Source organism: Alligator sinensis, unplaced genomic scaffold (genome assembly GCF_000455745.1).
Source record: "Alligator sinensis unplaced genomic scaffold, ASM45574v1 scaffold1018_1, whole genome shotgun sequence".
Classification (NCBI taxonomy): Eukaryota; Metazoa; Chordata; order Crocodylia; family Alligatoridae; genus Alligator; species Alligator sinensis.
Window position 1 is genome coordinate 549,041 of NW_005842038.1, and position 23,765 is coordinate 572,805.

Consider the following 23,765-nt stretch of genomic DNA (forward strand, 5'->3'; position numbering starts at 1 on the left):
GTCAAGGTCTTAAAGAGGAGTGCTTGGCACTGCCAAGTTTAATGTCTCAGAAGTAGTGAGACAGAGATGTCACTGATACCCCGACACCATGTTAAAAAAAAAATAATAAGCCCCTGCGTCTGATTCACTTGTCCCCACTATAAATGGCTTCTTTCCTGCCAAGCTTCTGAAGACAGATCCACTGCTCAGTTGTTTGGATAGACCAATACAGACCCGTGCTCTTTCACACATACATGTTTCTCTTTTATAATGAGGTGAGGAAGGATTGCTTCCTGTAATTATAAATTGTAAGAAACTTACTGATCATTAATCAAGGAACTGATTATTGTAATAACCCATTTCCCCTGCAGGCTGGAAAGGATTCTCATTTACATTGAGGCCCCTTTACATCACACTGGCACCAACATCAGAGGAGTATCAAGGGAAATTGCAGGGGTGGAGGTAATGTCAGAGCAAGGTGGAGGAGACAGTGAAAATGAGAATCAGACCTCCTAGTGTTCACACCAATGCCCCGGTGTCTGCTTGGGTCTGTAGCTGAGCTTTCATCCAACTCTCCATCCTCCCTGTCAACGGAGTGGCAGACGGCTTGGGTAGGCACAAGTGGCTCCACACCACCTGCTGCACACTTCTTTCATTTTCCTTTGCTGTAAAATACCTTTTGTGCTTGATGCTTTCAGACTTGACTTGGGGAGGAGGAGATGGCAGCGAGGGCCAAGTGATGCATCTCTGACATTTGCCGCATTGCCTGCTTAGCTTGTCCTAGCAGCCAGCTGGCAGACTGATGCACTTTTGGTCCCCAAAGCCAGTTCCTGGGTATAAATAGACTGGTGTAGACTCAGTTGTGTACCCTGTCAATGATAATGCCAGGCACTTGGTGGTATTCAGTTGAATGCAGCACCTTCACACTCTCGACCCTGAGCTGGGTGCAGCACCTCATGTTGTGGGGTGTTGATCAAGTGAGATATATCAACTTTCCTTTGGAATATTGTCCTCCCCTTCCCACCCATCCCCTTTTAGAGACTGACATAAGAACTTGGAAGGGAAAAATAAACTTGTGGCCCTGCAGGAAAATATTTACATCACAGTACTCACCAAGCCATTGTGGAGGACTGGAGTAGGGGAAGTCTAAATCCCTGCATTTTTTGGTTGGAATAGGTGCATGTCGGGGTGGGGACAGGGGGACACTTCTGTGTGTGAATGACACCACCAAGTACTAATATGTCTTAGTACATATTATACAGGAGGCGCTACTTCACAGTCAGGACGGCTAGGATCTGGAACGAACTTCCAAGAGAAGTGGTGCTGGCTGCTACCCTGGGGGTCTTTAAGAGGAGGCTAGATGAACACCTTGCTGGGGTCGTTTGACCCCAGCGCTCTTTCCTGTCATGGCAGGGCGTCGGACTTGATGACTTGTCAAGGTCCCTTCCAACCCTACCTACTATGAAACTATGTCGAGTCCCAGTGGAGCTGCCTGAGAATATTAGAACAATAGAAAATTAGGGTTGGAAGGAACCTCAGAAGTCATCTTGTCCAAACCCCTGCTCAAAGTAGGACCATCCCCAACTTGATCATCCCAGCCAGGGGTTGTCAAGCTGGGCCATAAAAACCTCCAAGGATGGAGATCCCACCACCTCTCTAGGTAACCTGTTCCCATGCTTCACCACCCTCCTAGAAAGTTTTTCCTAATAGCTAAGCTAATCTTACCTTTCTGCAACTTGAGCCCATTGCTCCTTGTCCTGCCACCTGCCCCCACTGAAAACAGCCCAGCTCCATCCTCTTTGCAACCCTCCTGCAGGGAGGTGAAGGCTGCTTCTAGCCCTGCTATCATATTCATATGAGTAAGTACTCATCAGCCCCGGGTAAGGAAGCTTTCTTTAAAATCCATTTGCTTTTAACAAATCATCAAATTCGTAACAAAAAAATCTCACAAGAGCTGAAAAAAGCCTCCTGTTTCTCATGAGGAAATGTGTGTGCTGACCATGGATACTTGTACATGGTTGTCTTCACAGCCCATGTTCCTTGTGTTGCTACTGTATGTTTCCATTTGCTGTTTGATGGATTTCTCCCTCCCCCGCCACTGCGCTGCTTGTGCCCTTTTTGTTCATTTTATCCTTGTTTGTTCATTGTTGTAGACAAACAATGCCTCAGCTCTTTCTAAGGAAGGCCCCTGTGTTTTCTATAAATGTGAAAAAAGTTCCTAATAAGAATGACCCCTCTGGTAATCAGGGAGACAGCTTTGATTAAGAACATCTGTTAGCAGATTCCCAGTCTGAAAGTCAGGCCGAACACAAGACGGGAAGATATAGAAAGTGGCATTTCTCAAACTGTGAGGCTGGCCTCCCTGGGGAGGCTCTGACCTCTTCCAAAACAGGTATAAGCCAAGATCAAGAGAGAGAGAGAAAAAAAAAAAAGAACAGATATGAAATGTGCAGCGTATGTGTAAGTTGGAAATTGTGATGCCTTTTGTTTTGAATGCACTGTGCCTTTGCATTTTTACAAACCCGGCTTCTAATCATTTGATCTTGTGGCAATAGCAGGATATAAAAGAAGAACAAGCTTGAGTCTCTTGGAGGCTGCTTTCATTTTATTTTTATCTTTCTTTTATTTGACTAGTGATTGGGACCCCAGACTGGCTGCAGAAGCCCTGGGGCCAGTACTTAGCGCTCTCGGTGTTTTGTAGGGCAACCTAAGTAACTCTCCTCTCTTATGCCTCTGTTTCCTCTCTGGTCAAACTGGGATAATGGCATAGACTATTTAAAACTTTTTCGGTATATGGGGGGAAAAAAGACCTATGTAAGGGTTACTTGTCATGCTGGAAGAAAAGAAAGTCTGAAAGTATGCGGTGTCCTCTTGGTATATATCAAAAAAAGATAAAGGAAGGTTTCTTTCCTTCTCTGCTGAGTTGATTTCTCTCCTGATAGCTAGCAAGTACTGCATACCAAACTTTGAATATTTCTGATTAAGAGACCATTTCTTGGGTAAATCCCAAGAGAAAATGACCCAAGAAATTAGTTCCCTAATAACAGATGGTTCTAGGTGGATATTTAAGGTATAGTTTTCCCTGAAAATATTTTCAAGGCAGGGAGAGAAAGAGATAGAGAGGGGTAGAATTAGAAATCTATATTTGCATGAGGATGGTCCCACATGCACATTTTCAGAGGAAAAAAAGGAATGTAGCCACAGAGCATGCAAGTACTGCCCTTCTACTGTTTTTTCCCCAGGGGTGCATCCCCACAAATGCTCACATGTGTTTCTCCAGGGCAAATAGCAGTGGCACATAGCTGTGCCGCTGGTACTTTTCCCCAGAAAATGCCCCTGCATACGCACCATGGTGCACGGCAAATTGCCTCCGGTGGGATAGGGAAGGCTGGGGCTAGTACCTGGGCTGACCCCAGAAGCCTTACTTAGGGTCCTAGGGGCCTCCCGGGGCTGCAGTGGCAGCGATCCGGGCACATGGAGCCAGGCCAGAAGCTGGAGTGTGGCTCTGGGGTTTGGCTCCAATTGTGGCCAGCACATATTGCAGCCATGTGTGCTGCACAATTTTTTTGTTGTTGCATTTGAATTAGATATCAGGGTCTCCCAGTATCTATTTTGGGCTCCACACTGCAAATACACAGCATGGAGAATGTTTTTACATGTGCCACGTGCATTTTGCAGTGCCACAAAATGCACATTACCACTTGTGGGGACGTGGCCCAGGAGTACCTAAAAACTTTAGCTGCTTGATTCTCATATGAACTCCAAACTCTGCAGGAGAATATAGCATGCATAGAGCATTCTTTGTTGGCAAAATGGAACTGAGCAGATCATGGGAAATAACTTTTATTGCTGGATTATCATCTTTTTGGTTGGACCAGAAGCACTACAACGAGCTTGCCTTGTGCCACATGCTCCCGAAGTGTCTTGGTAACTCTGAAACAGCATTGCTGTTATGGATCATTCAAAGTACTGGCCCGATATCTGTTTACAGTTATGGCAAGTACCAGGCATTTCAAAGGTAGTAGGAAGCCCTACAGTAACTATGATTGAATATTTAATCTATTACCTACTGGGGAACTTATTCCCTGTAGCATTGTGTTTTATAACTGTTCCCTCCCCTCCAATACATTGCAATGTGAAAAAAAAGGGAAAATTGAAGTTTATATGTACTTCTTCCTACCTTAAAAATTGTGGATGTTTCTAGCCAGTGCTGCTGTTTCTTATGCTGATCTGCTGCACACATCCTGAATTGGAAAATGCTTTCATTTCAAAAGAGTTCCTATCCTTCTTTTTTCAGAGAGCTTCTAGTCATAATACACATGAGAATATTAGAAACTGATGGCAAGTCGCAAAGTGCTATAAGCACAGCAAATCTGCACTTTGATTCTCAGAACTGATTTCCTTTTGAAGAGGTGTGATTTCTTCCTGTCTATGCTGTTTTGCATTTACTGACATGGAAATGTTTCAGTTCTTCTCCTCATGAGTAACACATGGCATCAAGTTATGTTCCTGAATAATTAACCCAAAAGCCACATTTATAGCAGGAAGCAATTAAGGAAGATATTACCATGCAGGATTTATAGATGCATTGTTGGCTAATGTAAAAGAAGCAAAGAAAATATAAAGTTAAAAGTACTGAACCACTTGTAAAATTTCCCGGGTCCTTAGAGCTTAGATCTGGATTCTTGTCTGGACTTCCATGGGCCTATTGAAATGAAAGCTTGGCTCATATATGAAAAAAAAAATAGGGGGGGATATGAAATTATATGGCACGAGAGCACAATTAAAATATCATCAAAGAGTTTTAGATATTTTTGTTTTGGTCCTCTCTCTTGTGAAATATGGCATTTATCGTTCCCCATGTGTTTCGTAGATCATTCCCCTCACTAACATAAGCTGTTTTATGAAGACCATAGTGATTTGACATAAAAAGTACACAGAACAAATGCAAAATGCTATGAAAATCTGAGTCTATTTTCTTTTTAAATTTAGTATTCTGTGATTCTAGAATCAGCAAAATTACCAAGGGTAGGGATGAGGTTTGTGAAAAACAGCATCAAAAAGGAAAGAACAGAAAGAAAGAAATCCCTCAACTAATTGAATTAGCTACACATGAACAGGTGGCCATTCCCAGTCCAGTCTGCATAGAATAATTACAGACATACAACAAGTGCATACAAAAAAAAAAAAAAAAAAAGATCACTGTGAGCATGGCACTAAGGTATTTTGGCTGTTTGGTGCAATAAATCATCAACAATAACATGCCATAATAAATAATTACAGAAATAAACTCATTTATATCCTTAAAGTAATAATTATGCATACTGCCTTTCTCCTAAATGAAGAGTAAAAGAGGGATGTAGATTATATAAGTTCTGGAAAAATGCTTAAGTGGCTTTGGTAGACTTGTTTTGTTTGAGTTTTCATCACAAATAAAGTACTGTGGGGACATTATCTATTATACCTGAAACCACGGCAAAAATTTGTCATCAGGAAGGAAATTTTGCTCCTAGATGGGGGGAAAAGATCCCATTGGCTTCATTTTGATCAGATTTACTTATTTAGCTTTTCTCCAACTGCAGTCAATGACCTGAATCCCTTTACATTCATATGAGAAACCTCATTGTCTTCAAAAGCATTGCTTGGGTGTAAAATTTGAAGTTAGTCACAAATATTCTGATGAGCTCATTTCTATCATAGTTTCACAGTAGCTAGGGTCAGGAGGGACCTGAACAGATCATCTAGCCTGACCCCTTGGCCACCCTAACTGTAAAATATTGCCCCCTGATCTCTAACCTAAACCTATTATCCATCAGCTTATGACCATCGTTCCTCGTCACCCCAGGTGGTGCTGCGGAGAAAAGAGCTCTGCCTATTTGCTGTTGATCTCCCCTGATGAGGTTGTAGGCAGCCACTAGGTCTCCCCTCAACCTCCTCTTGCTGAGGCTGAACAGGTTCAGGTCCCTCAGTCTCTCCTCATAGGGCTTGTCCTGCTGCCCTCTCACCAAGTGGGTGACCCTCCTCTGAACCCTCTCCAGGCTGGCCACATCCCTTGAGAAGTGCGGCACCCAGTACTGGACGCAGTACTCCGACTGCAGTCTGACCAAAGTCGCATAGAGGAGGAGTATCACCTCTCTGGACCAGCTTGAGATGCACCTTTGGATGCATGACAAGGTATGGCTGGCCTTGCTGGCTGTGGTCTGGCATTAGCGGCTCATGATCATCTTGGAGTCAATAATGACTCCGAGATCCCTTTCCACCTCTGTGCTTTCAAGAGGGGAACTCCCCAGCCTGTATGTATGCTGTGGATTCCTTCTCCCAAGGTGCAGCACCCTGCGTTTGTCTACGTTGAACCCCATCCTATTCTCGTCTGCCCACTTTTGTAGTCTGTCTAAATCTATTTGCAGCCTCCCTCTCCCTTCAAGTGTGTCCACTTCGCCTCACATCTTAGTGTCATCAGCAAACTTGGACAGCGTGCTTTCCACCCCCTCGTTATGATTTGACCAAATAGAAATGTTGCATGGGAAAATGTCATGTTGTCACAACGTTTAATGAAAAATAAGCAATGTTTTATTTGAATAAGGTCAAAGCACTTATTGCTCGGGCTGTGCGAACCTTTGGGTGCTGATCCGATTCGGAGATTTGGCCTGATTCAGCGGGCGAATCTCCAAATATGAAATGAACCAAAAAAAAAGGTCCAAATCAATTCAAAATTCTCTGAATTGATTTGGAAAAGATTCGAAGAGCTTCAGAGATTCAGGAAGTCCCCAGTTGCCATCGTAGGGAGCTGGACCCAGACTCCATGCCAGTCATTTGGAGGGGAGGGGGCTGGAGAAGGGAGGAGGGGACCATGGTGGGGGGAGGTGGGCTTGCCCACCCGCCCATGGCTGCCCCACCTGGCCCCAGCTCTTAAAAAAAAAAAAAAATCCCCTCACCCCGATTTGGCAGTGGCCAGATCTCTAAATCAGATTCGGCCAAATCAATTCGGGACAGTGATTCGAATCACCGAATCAAATCACTGTCCCCCAAATCGGCTGAATCTGAATCCAAAGTGAATACCAGCCACTTCGCACAGGCCTACTTATTACTATCGTATATTATTAAAAGATTATAATTCTGCTTTGGCATGCATTGAATGTTTTCATAGGCACATTTTGAGTGAAAACCTGGCATTAATTTGCTAATTTGGAACTTAATATAGGAAACCCCCCCTTTGGGAGACTTTAAAATATATGTGAGCAACCCTTGGTTAAAGTATGGGTCATTGATAAAGAAGAATGGTGAACATTAAGTATAGATCTATTTATAGTGGGTAATGGTAATCAATATGGCCTAGTTTAAAATACTTAGAGAGACTTAACATTGAGATTCTAAGAGGGGCATAAGTAATCTAATTGTCCATTTTCCATTGATTTTTTCAGTGTAAGTTGGGTACTTGTCATTTGAAAATCTTTCTGTAAATCTCAAGCGAGAGGAAAATTCAGGACATTACCTGTCCCTTAGCTCATAGAGGCATTCTAACATTTATACATAAATTCCCAACTCTGTTAGAAGCTCTGGAGTTGCAAATCTCCTGCAAACTGGTTTGTCAAGAGAATTCTTGTTCCAATCTGCCATTGCCATGATATTTGAGGCCCTTCCATTTCTTTACTCTGGCCATGATCAAGACAAATGCATAACATTGAGGGTGAAACTTGCCTTAAAACATGATCAAGCAACAATATTCAAGTCCAGCTTTTGACAAAAAAAGCCAAGCTTGAGGTATTAAGAACAGGGGGATTTGGAGAATGCCACCTGGAAAAATATATTGAAATGAAAGTTAACCAAAATATCTGATGCGGCAAAAAGTTTGGACCAATTCCCAGTGTGAACTAGCCCATCTCTTAGTGATAGCATCTTGCACTGAAATGGAAACTCTGCTGCTTCAGGAAGTTTTTAGATGTACATAATCTTTGAAGAATAGCCCGCCAACCCCGCAAGAAGTCATTTCATTTAGAGATTAATCCAAAACTCATTGAAGTCAATACAGGTCTCCCCTTTGACATCCCTGGTCTTGGATCAGGTAAATAGGACTTCAGACATGAATCTCATATTTAAGAAGCAATATTGGAGGGGTGGGGGTGGCTCTTTATGTTGCAAGGATGTGTTTGAAGAGAGGTTTAGGTGAGTATACTTGATCATTTAGGGTAGGGAGTCAAAAATGATCAGATAGGATTCCTACCTTCTTGCCCCCTTGTGTGCTCTTATCTAAGAAACAGGTGTGCCTTAACCATGTTGCCTAGAGCGGGGGGCCTAGACCCGATGATCTGCAAGGTCCCTTCCAGCCCCTAACAATCTATGCATCTATGAATATATGTTCGCCCGGTGGCCATTAGGCTTGGCTGGATCTTTCTTCATGCTACATTTCTTATGCCACCCAATGTGTTGCTACTCCTGTAGGCTCCAGGATGCAGACATGTTGTGGCAAGACCTAGAAAAAAAATGGTGATTGAGAAGTAATAGGGATCTATATTAATAAACTGATATTCTGAGAAGACAGATTGGCTGTGTGCAAGAAAGAAACTGCCTAAGAGAAAATTTGGTGGTGAATTATCCAGGGAAAAATTGCACTCTCAGCCCCTGAAGGATGCCTAATTTATTTATTTTTTTAATCTAAGCACTATTTAAAATAGTAAACAAGCAATTTAAATTTACCTTGGAAAAACACTCTCAGCAAGTCCACTATTTATAGTTGGATTATTTTATTTGCTAAATTATAGAGCATGTCGTTCTTACTCTGCAGGCAGAATTCACAGCCATGAGGGACCAATATATGCGAGGTGGAGAGGGCTTCATTATCTGCTATTCCATCACGGACCGCCAATCTTTTCAGGAGGCTGCAGAGTTTAAGGAGCTCATTTATCGTGTCCGGCACACCTACGACATCCCCTTGGTGCTGGTGGGAAACAAAATAGACCTTGAGGAATTCAGGCAGGTAAGTGGTGTCTCTGCCTGGTGTCTTTTTTTCCCCCTTCATTGCTTCAGGAGTTTTTGCAGCAATTCAGTATTATCGAGAATGACTGACACAAAGCAGGCCTTAATCATAGAGCAATGCACCAAGATTTTAAATTAAGGTGTTGACAACTGTGTTCCCTCAGATAACACTTTTTTTTATATCCCAAAGGAGCCCAATTCATTCAGATTCATGACTAATAAGTCAGGGTTGTTGGTTTTTTTTTTATGTATTTCCTCTTGTAAACCAGTCATGTTATTTGAATTGGACATTGCTGAGATGGAAATAGAACTGGTCAGGCATTTTAAAGGAAAGTATCAATTTGTTGAAAGCCAAACTTTTGGGGAAAATGGACAGGTTTTAATGAGAGGTTTCTATATCGTTGAGGATGAAAAGAAATCCTGATCAAAATGAGAAAGAGTTGCCTCCTTGAGTGGAAACACGATTCCTTCAGGGTTAGGGTATTCTCTTCGGGTGCGGAGGCTTAAACATAAATTCCTGAGGTGCTTGATTTATGTGAGGAACTGATGTTTATCACGTTGCATATAGGTGCCCTCATCACCATGATATTGGTACTCTAGTGTAGCTCTCTTTTAAGCTCTCTGGAGGATGTTCTAATTTTTTTCTCTGTCTGGTTTGGGGTTTATTTGTTTGATCGTTTTTGAAAAAAAAAAAAACAACCCCAAAGAATAAACTCCACCCCTCCCCCCCGCAAATACCCCTACATCCTGAAATATCTTGGTTCAAAAAATGTTCCTATAATGAGAACTGTTTCTACATGGAAACCCCATGCTGTGTAGGCAGAGTAGAATTACACTTCAAATGAGCGACATAATTTGGATATAGAACACGTATCCCAGTCTAATAAAGTGCTATCTTCTAGTGCACGAGCATCTGTGCTCACATGATTATCTCTCTCCTTTTCACCACTTGAGCACTGTCACTCCCCTCATGTCTTCCCTTTCTTTCCCTTAGAAAATCAAAAGCAATGTTAAGATGAGAATTAGTTTTGAAGCTCTGATGAGGTGCATTTAAGGAGTTTCACATCTGTTTCCAGACCATTGACTTTCTTCTTAAATCAGACTGTGACAAAACCTTAATGGTGACAATCCAATTGTAGCTTAATGCTCAGCTTGAGACCTTGAAGAACAATATTGTGGTAATGCTTAGTATAATACATGCAACTCTTGAGGCACAATATACATCAGGTGGGGGAAGGGATGTGAATGCCATCTTTCCATTAAGGTAATGCATCATTACATATGGCACAGATGTCAACTTAATGCATTGGATTTGCATAGCTACTGTTTTATATAGATCAGGTTTTCAGCAACTCATATACTGTAATTATATTTGTTGTTCATTATGAAGGTTTCTCTCCCAATTATCTCTACAGCTTCCTGCTTCTAAGTGGAGGCTTTATTGAACGTTCATATTTACGTTATTCAGGGTGCAGATATGGGCTCACTGTGCTTAGTCCTGCCAAAACTCTCCCTCACCAAGGAAGTTAATTAACCTTCCTGATTCAAAATATTTAGAGCTAGGCCTGAATCTGAACTTTCATCCAAACATCCTCTTGCTGTTGATGGACTTCAGATTCCAATGTGATTGCTCCCAGGTACATCACTATTGGGCACAAGCAAAATCTCTAATTTTTTTCTCTCAAAATCTCAAAATTTCTGCTCTAAATATTATGAATGCTGGGATACAGTTGAGAAATACTGAAGTTTCATACCTCCGTTTAAAAACGTTTCACCATCAGCTTGTGAAAAACAACAAAATAATAATATCAATGTAGTTATTTCAAAATCACCTTGGTTTCCATTAGGAACTTATAAAATTTCATAAATAAACTGATTTGACCGTCTGTGCTGTGAATGTTGGTGAAAATGTTATTGTGAAATCTCTATCTATGGAAGTTTTTAAGAGCATGTTAGATGCACACTTGTTTTACACAGGGCTGATCCTGCTTTGAGAAGGGGGTTGTATTAGTGGTCCCTTCCAGCCCTACTTTTCTAGAATTCTGGGTGATATAATGCGATGTTGCTCTAGAATATGGAGAGACAGGCATGGTACAGCAAATATATTATACCTGTAAGATACAGAGATAAGCTGGTGTAACTTCCATACACTCTATGCTAGAAGTGGTCACTCTCCACATTTAAAAAGGAGACTACAGATGAAATCTCAGACCAATACAGGAAGAGCGCTACTAGGACTACTGTTTTGACATAAGACACAGAAGAGGATATTAGTGGTCAATGAACATTCTGGTTACAAATTTCAAAAGCACCTAAGGAGCTTGGAAGCCTTAATAACATTTTCCAAAATGACTTGGGCATACCTACATGTGCCTTTTTTATTTTTTTTTTTAGGTGCGATTAGCCTAAAATTGTCATTTTTAAAGTGCATTAAGAGCACAGGTCTATATGTGCACACCCTTAAAATTGCTCCTTAAAATGGCAATTTTAGGCTAATCGTGCCTAAATTTGATACCTGCATTATGCATAAAGCAGGTTTCAAATGTAGGCATGAATAGTTAAGGCACCTTAAGGGACGTATAGATGCCTTAAGGTGGCATAACACTGTGCATGTCGACGGAGTGGGCTGGAGCCAACCCCACAGAGCTCCATGCTGCCTCCTGGAGTTGCCAAGAAGAAGACGTGGCAAGTCTTGTTCTCCAAGATGTGGAGCTGGAGTGGCGGTACCTGCAGCAGTGGTACCTGTTGGTGTATCGACTGATTTGGGACTTAGTGCCAAGCTGTGCACGTGCAGGTCGCACACACTGAGGTAGGAGTGCCTGTCCAAGACACACACCACTGTCCTCCTTGCACTCGCACACACCTGTGTCCTCCAGGGGAACCACCAGCCCTTGCCACCTGCCTGGCTCATGCACACCAGCCCCAGGCCACAGTGGGGGCCCTGAACTTCACCAGCACCCTACCTGCCGCAGGGCTCCCCATGGCCTCAGCTCTGGCCCACTCTCCACTGATGCTGGGAGGCAGGAACACGGGGTGGGCGTTAGAGTTGGGGCCAGAGCTGGGCTGCACTGCCCAGCTACACAGCCTCAGGCATTGTTGTCTCTCCAGGGACCTAGAAGACCTCCTGAGGCTAAAAAGAAAGGCCTACAAAGGATGGAGGATGGGAGTCACCTCTAAGGAGGATTATTCTGCACTGGTCCGGTCCTGTAGGGAGCAGACCAGGAAAGCCAAGGCTGCAACTGAACTCCAGCTAGCTTTGAGCATCAAGGAAAATAAAAAGTCCTTTTTCAGATATGTGGGGAGCCGGAGGAAAAGCAGAGGCAACATTGGACCCCGTCTTTCGTCAGTCCCATGGGACGCCCATGCCCGCTACAGGGCCGGGAAGTCCGGGTGAGGGTGATCCCCTGCCCTCCATTAAGGCTGACTTTCTGAAGGAACATCTTGAGAAGCTGGATACCTTCAAGTCAGCCGGCCCTGACCGTCTTCACCCCAGGGTACTCAAGGAACTGGCGAGCATCATAGCCCAGCCTCTAGCACGGATCTTTGAAAACTCTTGGCGCTCTGGTGAAGTGCCCGAAGACTGGAAGAAGGCCAATGTGGTACCTACCTTCAATAAAGGGAGGAAAGTGGATCCAGCTGGGTAAATCCATTTCTAGTAACAGACTTTCTCACGCACCCTACCCACTACATTCACGTTTCTCCACTTAGCCCACCTTGGCATCCTTCTGAACCCTGTTATTTTTCAAAACTATTTGGAGAATAGAGAGTGAGTTCTGAATGCCAGCAAGCAACTCTGCCTCTACTGAACCAAGCGGAGAAAGCAGTTGCACTTGAATTTCCCAATTGCCAATTCTCCTTTTTCCTTTCTAACACCAGAATGGAAAGAGCTTTTAGCAAAACTCTCTCTCTAACTTTAGCGGCTGCTCCAGTACCATATAAGGAGACGGGCCATTTCCAAGATCCAAAATATTGAGGGTTTCAGGAGGTTGAGAAAATGGCGAGTTCATATTTATACAGAAACAAGTGGTATGTCAATCCAAATCACAGAACCCGTGCAAAATGCACTCTCTGACAGGAACGCCGCTAAGCAGCGGCGTTCAGCGCCTCGTTTTTAGGCAATCGTCAGGTAAAGCTCCATCTAGAATAGATTGAACTAAAGCAAGATGACAGGAACTGGGAACCCCCAAATCCGAAAGAAATAGCTTTAGGGATGAAAAAGGAGAGTGTGTAAATAGCAAAAGTAGAGGTACCACATTTTGGAGCCAATTGCTTTAGAGAATAAGTGTGTTTTTAAAAACGGATTAAAATAGATTTCTGCAATGGAGGAGCAGGGAGTGCACAAACATTTTTATTTTTGCTCTCAAGCAAATCCCGGGACGTCATTCTCCCCCTGTACTCGGCCTTAGTGAGGCCGCAGCTGGAGTACTGTGTCCAGTTTTGGGCTCCACAATTCAAAAAGGATGTGGAGAAGCTTGAGAGAGTCCAGAGAAGAGCCACGCGCATGATCAGAGGTCAGGGAAGCAGACCCTACGATGACAGGCTGAGAGCCCTGGGGCTCTTTAGCCTGGAAAAGCGCAGGCTCAAGGGTGATCTGATGGCCACCTATAAGTTTATCAGGGGTGACCACCAGCATCTGGGGGAACGTTTGTTCACCAGAGCGCCCCAAGGGATGACGAGGTCGAATGGTCACAAACTACTTCAAGATCGTTTCAGGCTGGACATAAGGAAGAACTTCTTTACTGTCCGAGCCCCCAAGGTCTGGAACAGCCTGCCACCGGAGGTGGTTCAAGCGCCTTCATTGAACACCTTCAAGATGAAACTGGATGCTTATCTTGCTGGGATCCTATGACCCCAGCTGACTTCCTGCCCTTTGGGTGGGGGGCTGGACTCGATGATCTTCCGAGGTCCCTTCCAGCCCTGATGTCTATGAAATCTATGAAATTGTGGGGGCTGTCCTGGTTGCTGCACAAGGCAGGCTGCAAACACATTCACCCAGCACCTCGCATTAAGGTGCCTTAAGGTACGTATGTGTAGATGAGCACCTAAATTGCCTTAATGCACCTTTAAGGTGCATTCAGTTTAGTTGTGCACAAATTCACATGTAGACACGCCTAATGAGAATGAAAGACAACACTGTTTGAGACATGCCACACCTGTTCAACACCCCAAATCATAAGCACCCTAGCTGTGACAGGAAAATGATGCACCACAATATGCTAAAAGAAACATTATCACTACACCTGCATAATTACACTAGTACATATACACTACTTCCAGTTTGGAAGCCAGCATTCGTGGATTGAGCACAAAGTGTCTCCACAATGCTTTATTGTACCATATAGATTTACCCTTAGGGCCTTGCTATATGCTCAAATTAAAGCTGGGTAGAAACAACCTATAGGGTGGTTGCAGATTTCCAAGCACCAACTTAACTCTTTTATAGCTGGATAGTCATTTTAATCATGTGATATTTACTTTACACCTGTGGCTGGTCTTTACACATGTGGCCAGTCTAAATTTATTGAGAGATTAACCACTTAATTGCATAATATATGTAAAGTGTAGCAGGGGCTTTAAAGGCTGAAGTCCCAAGGGCTTGTGAGGTATCTGAGATACTTCCAGAAATTAAACTTGGAAACTTTCTCTCAAAAATGTAGGTTGCTTTTAAAATGTTACCACTCAGAATTAGGTTGAGACAGCATCTTTTAAGTCCCAGCCCCCCCCCCCCCCCCCCCCCCCCGCTCCCTGCCCCCACTGGCAAAATACCCCTTTATTAAAACAGAATTATATATACAAATGACTGCTTTTATGTCTTTGTACAATATTTTATGATTTTTCCCCCCCTCAACATCTTTCATTTGTTAATCATCAAAAAAACCCTTTTTTAAATAGGTAAATTTTGGCCCTGCAAAACCAAGGCCACAATAAATTTTAAACTCTTTCATCTGTTTTCCTATTCTTGCCACCAGTCATACCTTTAGATGCTTTTGAAATAATTTTGCAAAAGAACTATGATCAGAGGACAAACATGGGTGTTAACACTATTAGCTCTATTAGCTGCAATTGATACTAATGATCAGAAAGTTATTCTGATCCACATGCTAAATTTAAGAGGAATGTGTGGAGGCATGTTCATTCAATGAATGGTGTGATAAAACCAGGAATGAGTGACTGAGGGTTTTTTGCACAAAATATACAAAATACGTTTGTCACTTGTTCCTATCATGCCTTTAATTGAATGTGTAGTGTGCATGGTGTGCTTGCAGCTGGGAGCCTCATGAGCTGATCAGAGCTCCCAGCCACAGGAGTGAATGTTGCCAGTGTAGAGGGAGCCAGGGATCATGATGGGGTCTGATGCTAGATCACTCACTTACATCTCCTGCCATGTACATGTGGCATTGCGGGAAACACGATTGTTGGGCTGACGTAGCAGATCCCATTGCACTGTTTAAAAAATATCTGCCAGTGGCCATAGATTTTACTTAGTGTAACATCACAACATGATATAGGAGGGAAAGAAGCATCAGATGGCTGAAATTTGCTGGCTTAGGTCTCAGTAAAGTAGTTAAGCATGTGCCCAATGGGCTCCAGGGAGATTATGTATCTGCATAAGTCTGACATATCACTACCTGTATAAGGAATGAACACTGCCAAAATGTGCAGTGGTGATTTTGCATATGCTTAAAGTCAGGAACATGTTAAATAGGCTTGCTGAAGTGGAATCTTAATCCTGTCCATGGAGCTATATACTACAATCATGGCTGTGTTAAAATGTTTGTATAGAGAGGAATGAAGTGCAGCCTCTTCTGGCTATACCCAGCAATGAAGTCCATCCCTTCACTCAAATGAAGAACAGTTATGGTTTAACAATGCCAAGCAGTAGGACAAAACCTACTAGAGCAAATAATGAGAAAGACAGAGGTACCCAATTAAAACTACTGGGAGAATTTTAGGTGGGCAGGATGCAGTTAACCAAACTGGAATTTGTCCAGGGCACTGGGGCAAACACTGCCCCTTTTGCTGAAGTCTTTTTTTTCCCCATTCTCAAGTAATTAAGAATACTGTAATATTATTCAGCATTTGGAAACACACATTCATGTTTTCTGGCATTTGTTTCCATTTAACAACACTTTACTAACACTCAAACAGGCTATAGGAGCTGGGTCAGACAAAGCCAGTATTTGAAATGCAATCCCCTATACAAGGCAATTAATGATGTAAGTCGCCTGCCTCAAACCTATCAACAGTGCCACAAGAACAAAACTGATATGCAATTAAGATTAACCATAAAGGCAACACTATTTCAAAATAACAAGGTTTATTTTTAACTAATGTTTTTTTTCTTTTCTGATGGTCTCAGTAAAAGTATTATTGTTGTTTGTGGCTACGTCTTGTTACTGTTAAATAAGTCTCATTACTGTCCCTAGAAACACTGCTTTGTATGTATTCCTCCTTGTAACAAATTGGTATTTTAAGATCTTAAAGTATAAACCCTTTGTGTGTACTATGTTGTGAGTTCAGCAGCAAGGACACTCCTGGGGTGAACTAACAGTTATGTATTATTATAATTCTCTGGAATCATATCCAGGTGATCTTTAACAATTGCCCTCAATATATGTATGCAAAACTTATACTTGCTCTGTCTCTGACTTGACCCAGTCCAGTGCTGCAGAGAGAGGCAAACTGGCTCCTCACGGCAGAGGCAATGGAGTCCCCAGTGGTGCAAAACTGCCACAAGCAAACTGAACCCTGCAGTGTTGAACACGAGGGCTTTGGCCTTCAAGGGACAGTGCTAGGAAAACACAATAAGACAATAAGATTGTGTTTTTCTCTGAATACCATGAACATCTGACTGGAAAACAAACTCACAAGTTCCTGAGTTGCTGTATTCTTACACATGGTTATCTCATAGTTCTCAAGTCCAGTTTCATTGCTAGTATCACTATCATCCTTATATAGCAAAGCAAGCAGATACCTTATTTAAAAGTTTGATTCCATAACCCCATTTTAATTCATTAAAGCACTTAAGCACATGCTTAACTTGAAGACTATGAGAATATCACATCAAAGCTGTTAAACCACACAGCAGCTTAGAATTCAACATGTGCTTACATGCCTTGCTGGATCAGGTTAAAGACTGAGCCTTTATAGCATGACTTCCAAAGGTACGTAAACACTCAAAGAAGCAGAGAAGGTTTTTAGAAGCAAATGACCAATATTAGGTGTTTCTTGCTCATTGATTATAATGGTATTTAGGCACCTAACTCAGTATTCCTATGCTGACGACAAATGCATCACCTACCAGGCATTATGGCCACCACCTTCATTCTGCATCTGTAAACAAGCATTCAGTATATAGTAATCTCAGAGGTGTGACTACATGCTATGAGTTGGCAGTGAATGGAGACATAATGGATAGCTTGAGAAGGTGGGAAGTACAACACCTGTACTTCAGCAGCTCTCTTGGGCTACCTCTACGGATCTCTGGGCTTTTGCATCAGCCTTTGGAGGCACTTTATACTCCTCCTTTTCTGCAGAGAAGCCTCAGAAACATAAATCTGTTTTCCTTTAGGCACCTCTAAAGCCTCTCCATTGACTCTGTGGGGATCTGGATGCCTAACTATATCATTTTAATCTCCCTTCTAAACCAGAATCTCAAAAGTTACGTGTTATCCTGCCTAAGCTTAGGCACATACTGAGAAAATATGGATGCTGCCCCTAGTCCCAGGACAGAATCCATAGCTCTGCGCTAGGCTCTTCGTCTCAGCTCCTCTATACAATATATGGGAAAGGAACTACCTCAAGTCAGCCAATGGGAATCACTAAAAACAATCTGTGCCTTTATCCTACCCTACTGCTCTTCCTGGAGATGCCTTCCTCCATTGGGGATACATAGCTTGGACCACTCCAAGATTTCACTCCCCACTCCAGGGCCCCTTATATATTTAATCTAAACCTTGTTTAAGGCAAAATACAGGACAATAAATGCCTAATTAGATACCAATTTAATTCCAGTTGACTTGTTATAATTAAATCATTAGATTAATAAAGATAGCCTTTGCATGCCTTTTAAATGTCATTAGATTATTAGAAACATTGAAGGCCAGATTCTCAGCTGGTATAAATTGGCACAGATGCATGTGTTTCACTGGAGCTTTGACAATTTGTACCAGCAGAGGATCTGGCTCTTAATGAGGTTCAAAAGCCAGGTAATAGATAAATATTTAATTAATCTAATTAAAACAGATTAATCCTTTAAAAAGATATAATAAACAAGTGGTACCATTTGAACATAGATTAAGTGCCTTATTAAGTCTAAATTGCATTTAATTAATTAATTTAAAACACATTTAGAAATAAGGCACTGTAACGTTGTTGAAAGCTGTCAGATTAATACTTAAGGAAGATTGAAGAATCTGCCCAGGGCAGACTGCATCTATCAGCCCTCTGAACATGAACCCCAGCAATATAGTAGGCAACCCCGCTGTGAGTTTTCCTCTTCATTGTTGCTTAGATCTGCACTGGACAGAATAGCAGTAGGGTCACAAGGGCAGATCGTGCTTCATTCAGTTTGGCCTCTGTGGGAAGCCTGTCAGCCAAGGTGTTAGTTTTTCTAAGGCAGTGCTAGACCTGCCATGAGTTATGCACTTGTTTACTTTTCCACACATGAGTAATCTCATTGGCTGCAGGTGCAAATCTTTGCAGGATCAGTGCCCGTGATTATACCGCTCCTTCCTTTTCCACTAGGAATATATGAGAGCACTCATTTAAACTGAACAGTGGCTCAGCCCCTGATGGGTAAATGAGGCACCTAAGCAGGATTTAGGCAGAACTGAGCCATGGGATGATCCAAAATGTGCCCAGTCTAGTAGCTGTAGAACTCAGGAGGTACTTAAATTGTTGGTGTGCATTAATCTCCCTCCCATCTCATATATAGCAACCTTGTGGTTACAGCACCCATCCTAGAAAGGATGCTGAATTGTCATTTCTACCTAGGAGAACTTTTACAATCTCTGCTCTTTCCTATGCCTGGTGAAGGGTGAGGGTGCCCAAAAGCTTGCAAATAAATAAAATAATTTGTGTGCAAATATCTAGTTGGTATACTAAAAAATATCACCTCTTCCTTGACTTTTGATTCCTTTTGCCTCTAGACCAGGGGCGGGCAATTATTTTGGGTGCAGGGCTGCTTGCTGAGTAGTTGGAGTACTGACTAATTGGAGTACTTGCTGACGCAGTACTCCAATCACAGCCTGACCTAGGTCGCATAGAGGGGGAGCATCACCCCTCTGTATCAACTTGAGATGCACCTTTCAATTCATGACAAGGTATGGAATCCTATCAAATAGGTTATAATCTTCCTGGCCAGTCAGGATTCCCATTCTCCCATGTTTCTGTGATCCATATAATATCTCAATTGTGTCCCGCACGCCAAGTTCCAATTCTTTTATTATTCAGCAGGCTCCAAACAAATATTTCAGATGTTTCAGTCAGGCTTTATCTGAGTTCCCAGTTGAGATAGGGATAGCCAATTCACTGGCTGAAATTTCAGTTCTCCTCGGTGTTATTTTATTTATTTCTTTTTTCCTTTCTACCCTCTGATATTCCTTTCTGCATTGCTATCTCCTCATATACTTGATTTCATTCCTGTTGTATATTTGTTCTTGGCATGGATATTCTAGTGATTTCTCCTTGCCTTTTCACCAGTGTTTTAATTCAAAACTCCTCTTATTTGTCATGACTGCCTTGATCCAGAAAAGGTGTCAATGGTTATTCCAGTAGAGCCTATTCCTTGGGAAAAGTCCTCTGTCTGAGAATGCTCACCAGTGCTCAAATAACCTGAAAACTTCCCAATAACACATATTCATAATCTTGTCCAGCTTTTGCTGCATCACTTCTTCCAACATTTACAACCAATGGATTCCTGATAACTCATATCAGGATCCTCTTTAGCTTTGAGTTTATGGCCAGCCCATATCTTTGCTCTTTGCCCACACCGGTCTATTTGTATCTAATACTGAGCCCCCAGTTAAATGACCCTACAGTTTGAAATGCATTCTACATGGTTTTGATACTGAAGTCTAGATGAAAGCTTCTTCTTGACTTATGTACAGTAGTCCTTATACTAAGCATGTAAACTATAATATGGCAACACTTATGCTCTGCACCAGCTTTGAGCCCTGTCCCAAATCCACTGCACGACTGTGGCACTTAGGTTGAAGACCCATAATGGGCTACGGTCTGTATATGATCTATCAGTCTTCGTAATCCATCATACCATTTCCATTTAGCTATACAGCCTACAGCTGTGTAGGAGGTCCACCATTTCCAAATATCCTGCCATCAAAGATTAGATCAAGATGAACCTGATCTTGCCACATTTAAGCTATCTATATATTTATGCTTGTCCTAAAGAACTCTGATTAATGACAACACCAATAATTGAGATCTAATTGGAAAAAATCAATAGGGGCTTGAAGAATGTAGTAGACTTGGGTAAATTCTATTTACATAGCATTTTGTGTGAATGGTTGTTTTTTTTTTTTTTGGCAATGAATTCACTTCAGCCCTGTTCATCCTCCTTTAAATGTCCATTTTCTGTGAGCATTCAGACAATTCAATTTTTTCCAGGATAACTGCTTGCAGAAAACAAATTAAATGAATAAGGATCTGCTGTTTTCACAACTATTTCTTTTCCTAGTTATTGCATTTGCTAGATCTCATAACAGCACAGGCATCTTTTACTCTTGATGCTTTCTGCCAATTTAAATAGTTTGGGCACTGGGGTTTTTGGGGGGTGAGATGTTTCGTTTTGTGGGTTGGTTTTATTTGATTTGATTTTGCTATTTTGGTGATATGGCCTGGATTACCTCAAGACCCTGAACGTCCTGAACTGAAACTTTTGAAGCAGAGGTTACATTTTTAATTACCTTAGGCAATTTTCAGTCTTTCAGAATCAAGTTTCTTGCTTTCCCCCCAAAATAAATCTGGTTGTTTCTCTTGAATTCCTTTTAAATCTCCCTGTTTCTTATTAATTTTGAACTGAATATCATGACATAAGGAATGGGAGCCAACCCTGGGCTGGAGTCAGAAATGCTTATTGTTTGGGACCCCTATTGGGCTTGCCTTTGAGCATGTCAGACAGAAGAGCTGGTAAGCCCATAATCACAATGATTCCCTGCAGTGAGTTCAGTTGCACAGTACATCTGCAGTGTAGCATGAGTGGCAGAGAAATCCATAGTCTGAAATTTAGTTTACTTGAAACATTTGGACCCAAACATAAACCTTAGCTGCCTATTCAGGATAGTTAAACTCAAGCACTGCTTCCTCTCCTTGGTAGTGGCGTGCTCTCACCTGCCTTATCAATACTGAGCAATACTGAGCCTGTGTGGATGGAGAATTATGGTGCATCAGTGAAGGGACTTACATCATGTCTTTTCTCCATGGAGCAAGAGAGAAGCAGCAAGATGTTAAGATGTTTCCCTTTACTGGGATTGAATTGCAAGGTCCCAATCTAAATATACACACACACACACACACACACACACACACACACACACACACACACGTTCTCACACAGACCTCACTGTGTGGTATCTAATTACTATCCAGAAGTGCATTAAGCAACATGTCTACAGTTCTGTCATACACTGTTTGTTCTCTCATTTTCCTGCCCCAGGGCAGAAGCATATAAAATAGAGCGTCTTGTCTTGATGGGTTGTTTGGGGGTTTTTTAAATATGAATATGGCTATATTTTAAGCAGCACCAGGCAAGCTTTTATTGACTATTCATTATGGGCCCATTTCAGATCCATCTCAGAAGCTGAAGTAGAATGGGATGTGTGTGGGTGCTTGAAGTTACGTAGATCCTGCACAAGGATGCTGTCTTGAAATCAAACCATAATGAGTAAATTTGTGTGTGCCCTGGCAGAACAATGGCTGAACAGAAGGGGCGGCATTTACTAAATATATTGTTTGCTGCAAAGTATTCACCATCTCTAGCAGATTTCCTGTGTGATATTACAATAGTAATTCAAGTTACTTTAGACAAGAAATTTGCCAAGGCTTAATTACTGCTCATCATGGTGTCACAAATAATAAGAGCATGACCTAACATTTAAAGAAAAGAGGATTAATATGTTTAATCATTTTCGTTTTTAAAGGCTTACTTCCATTCTTATAGACTCACTGTTTCAGACAATATAAGAAATTAGAGAGATTATTTTTTTTCCTCTAAATTTGACAACTTGGCTAAGAATAGTAACATGTTATCTCCAGACACAAATGCCCATGACATAGTTAAAGCTGTATGTATAGCCATGGCAGCCAAAAAAGAAATAAAATAAAAGACTGCTAAAAGGGGAACAGGCTTATATCTTGCTAGAAATGCTCATTCTCTAAAATTATATTTTTGCTAAGATGTATGAAGACGTGTGCATAAATTTCTGCTCCTGTAACTCTGTTTAGGTGTTTAAAAATGTCACAGTCTAAATATTTCAAGAAAGTCTAGGAAATTGCATAGAATAAAATTATGCTAAAAGAATGCTAATAAGGTTGTAAAGTAAAAAAAAAAACCCTCAGAGTTTAAATGTTAAGTTTTAAGGTTGCGTCTACAACTTTAATTCAGCTCCTGATTCATATACCTTGTCATGCAGCTGTTAATTACATGATCCATCACTACCCCTTTCACTAGACCCTGAACCCACGATGAGTGTGAGAGAACTTTCTACTGTTTATTCGAAAATAAATGACAAAGCAGCACATTCAGAGTACCTTGTGACAGTGGGGCATCCCCTGGGAGAGAAGTGGAGGGATGGGGTGATGTGGGAAGAAGTAGTAGTTGCAGAACGATTTATTTTTAAAAAATTCAGCAGCAAATTTTATAAATAAATAAATACATGAACCAACTCAATTGGAACATTTCATTTTCCAGGTGCCTAGAGGGGACTGACGGTGACAGTTACATACACAGCCACTTCACTTTACTGAGTTGAATACTCTATGACGCCAAACAGTTTTCCATCTAAAAAGCATAGATATACTTTATTTAGAGCTGTGGGATGGGGCAGTAAAAGAAGAATCACCCAACATGGACCGAGAAAGAAAAAATCTCTCAAACATGCAAGAGGGATTTTACTTAACCCAAACAGAAGTATTTATGCCTGAAATTACCCATCGATTAACATACATCAAGTGCCTTTTTTTCCCCTTTAAGGGTAACTTAAGATTCACCTCCTCTATAAATAACTGCAGCTAAAATAAACATGCCCCACTTGCTACATTTATTTTTTTGTCTTGAATTGCAGATAATGATTTTCAAAAGAAGAAGAGGATCCACTATATTTTCTTTGGCCAAGATAAGCCAGCATTCAGTGCCATCTATGCCAATTATGCTGGATAAATAATGCTATGTGAAAAGCAAATTAAAATGAGAAACCTATACGGGTACAGTGCAGTTAGGTAAGCTGTTTCACAAGTAAGGCCTAGTTTTATAGTCTGGGGATAATTTCCTGGTAAAGCTCTGCTTCCTGCAGTCCCTTCTTACCATCTGACGAAATGAGCTGCTGCTAACAAAAGCTTATGCATTTAGTTGGTCTATAAGGTGCTATTCTATCCTGCCTTCTGCCTTATGTTTTAGACCATTAATTATATACAGCTGAATAGGATTGAAGCTAATGCTGCCATTATAGGATTGAAGATAATGCTCCATGTTCTTGCCAGGGCATGATATACAGACTGATGTTGATCTTGTTTAGCATTCACACCAGTCTGTATCTACTGGCTTCAATGCATTTGCTTTGTAACTCTAGCAGGGA

General features: G+C 41.7%; 1 protein-coding gene and 1 long non-coding RNA gene across 3 annotated transcripts in view; one reads left to right on the top strand and one right to left on the bottom strand.

Moving 5' to 3' along the window:
- Positions 1 to 23,765, top strand: part of RIT2 (Ras like without CAAX 2) — a 305,834-nt gene that overhangs the window by 160,501 nt on the left and 121,568 nt on the right. For both annotated transcript variants that reach the window (XM_006022493.2, XM_025202840.1), the window contains one exon: positions 8,762 to 8,953. In XM_006022493.2, the coding sequence (XP_006022555.1) occupies positions 8,762 to 8,953 (192 nt within the window). The remainder of the gene's footprint in view (positions 1 to 8,761; positions 8,954 to 23,765) is intronic.
- Positions 8,837 to 17,855, bottom strand: LOC112550111. Its single transcript, XR_003093779.1, has 3 exons — positions 17,803 to 17,855; positions 16,587 to 16,744; positions 8,837 to 8,914 (listed from the first exon to the last, which is right to left on the bottom strand). It is a non-coding gene; the product is annotated as an uncharacterized LOC112550111 (long non-coding RNA).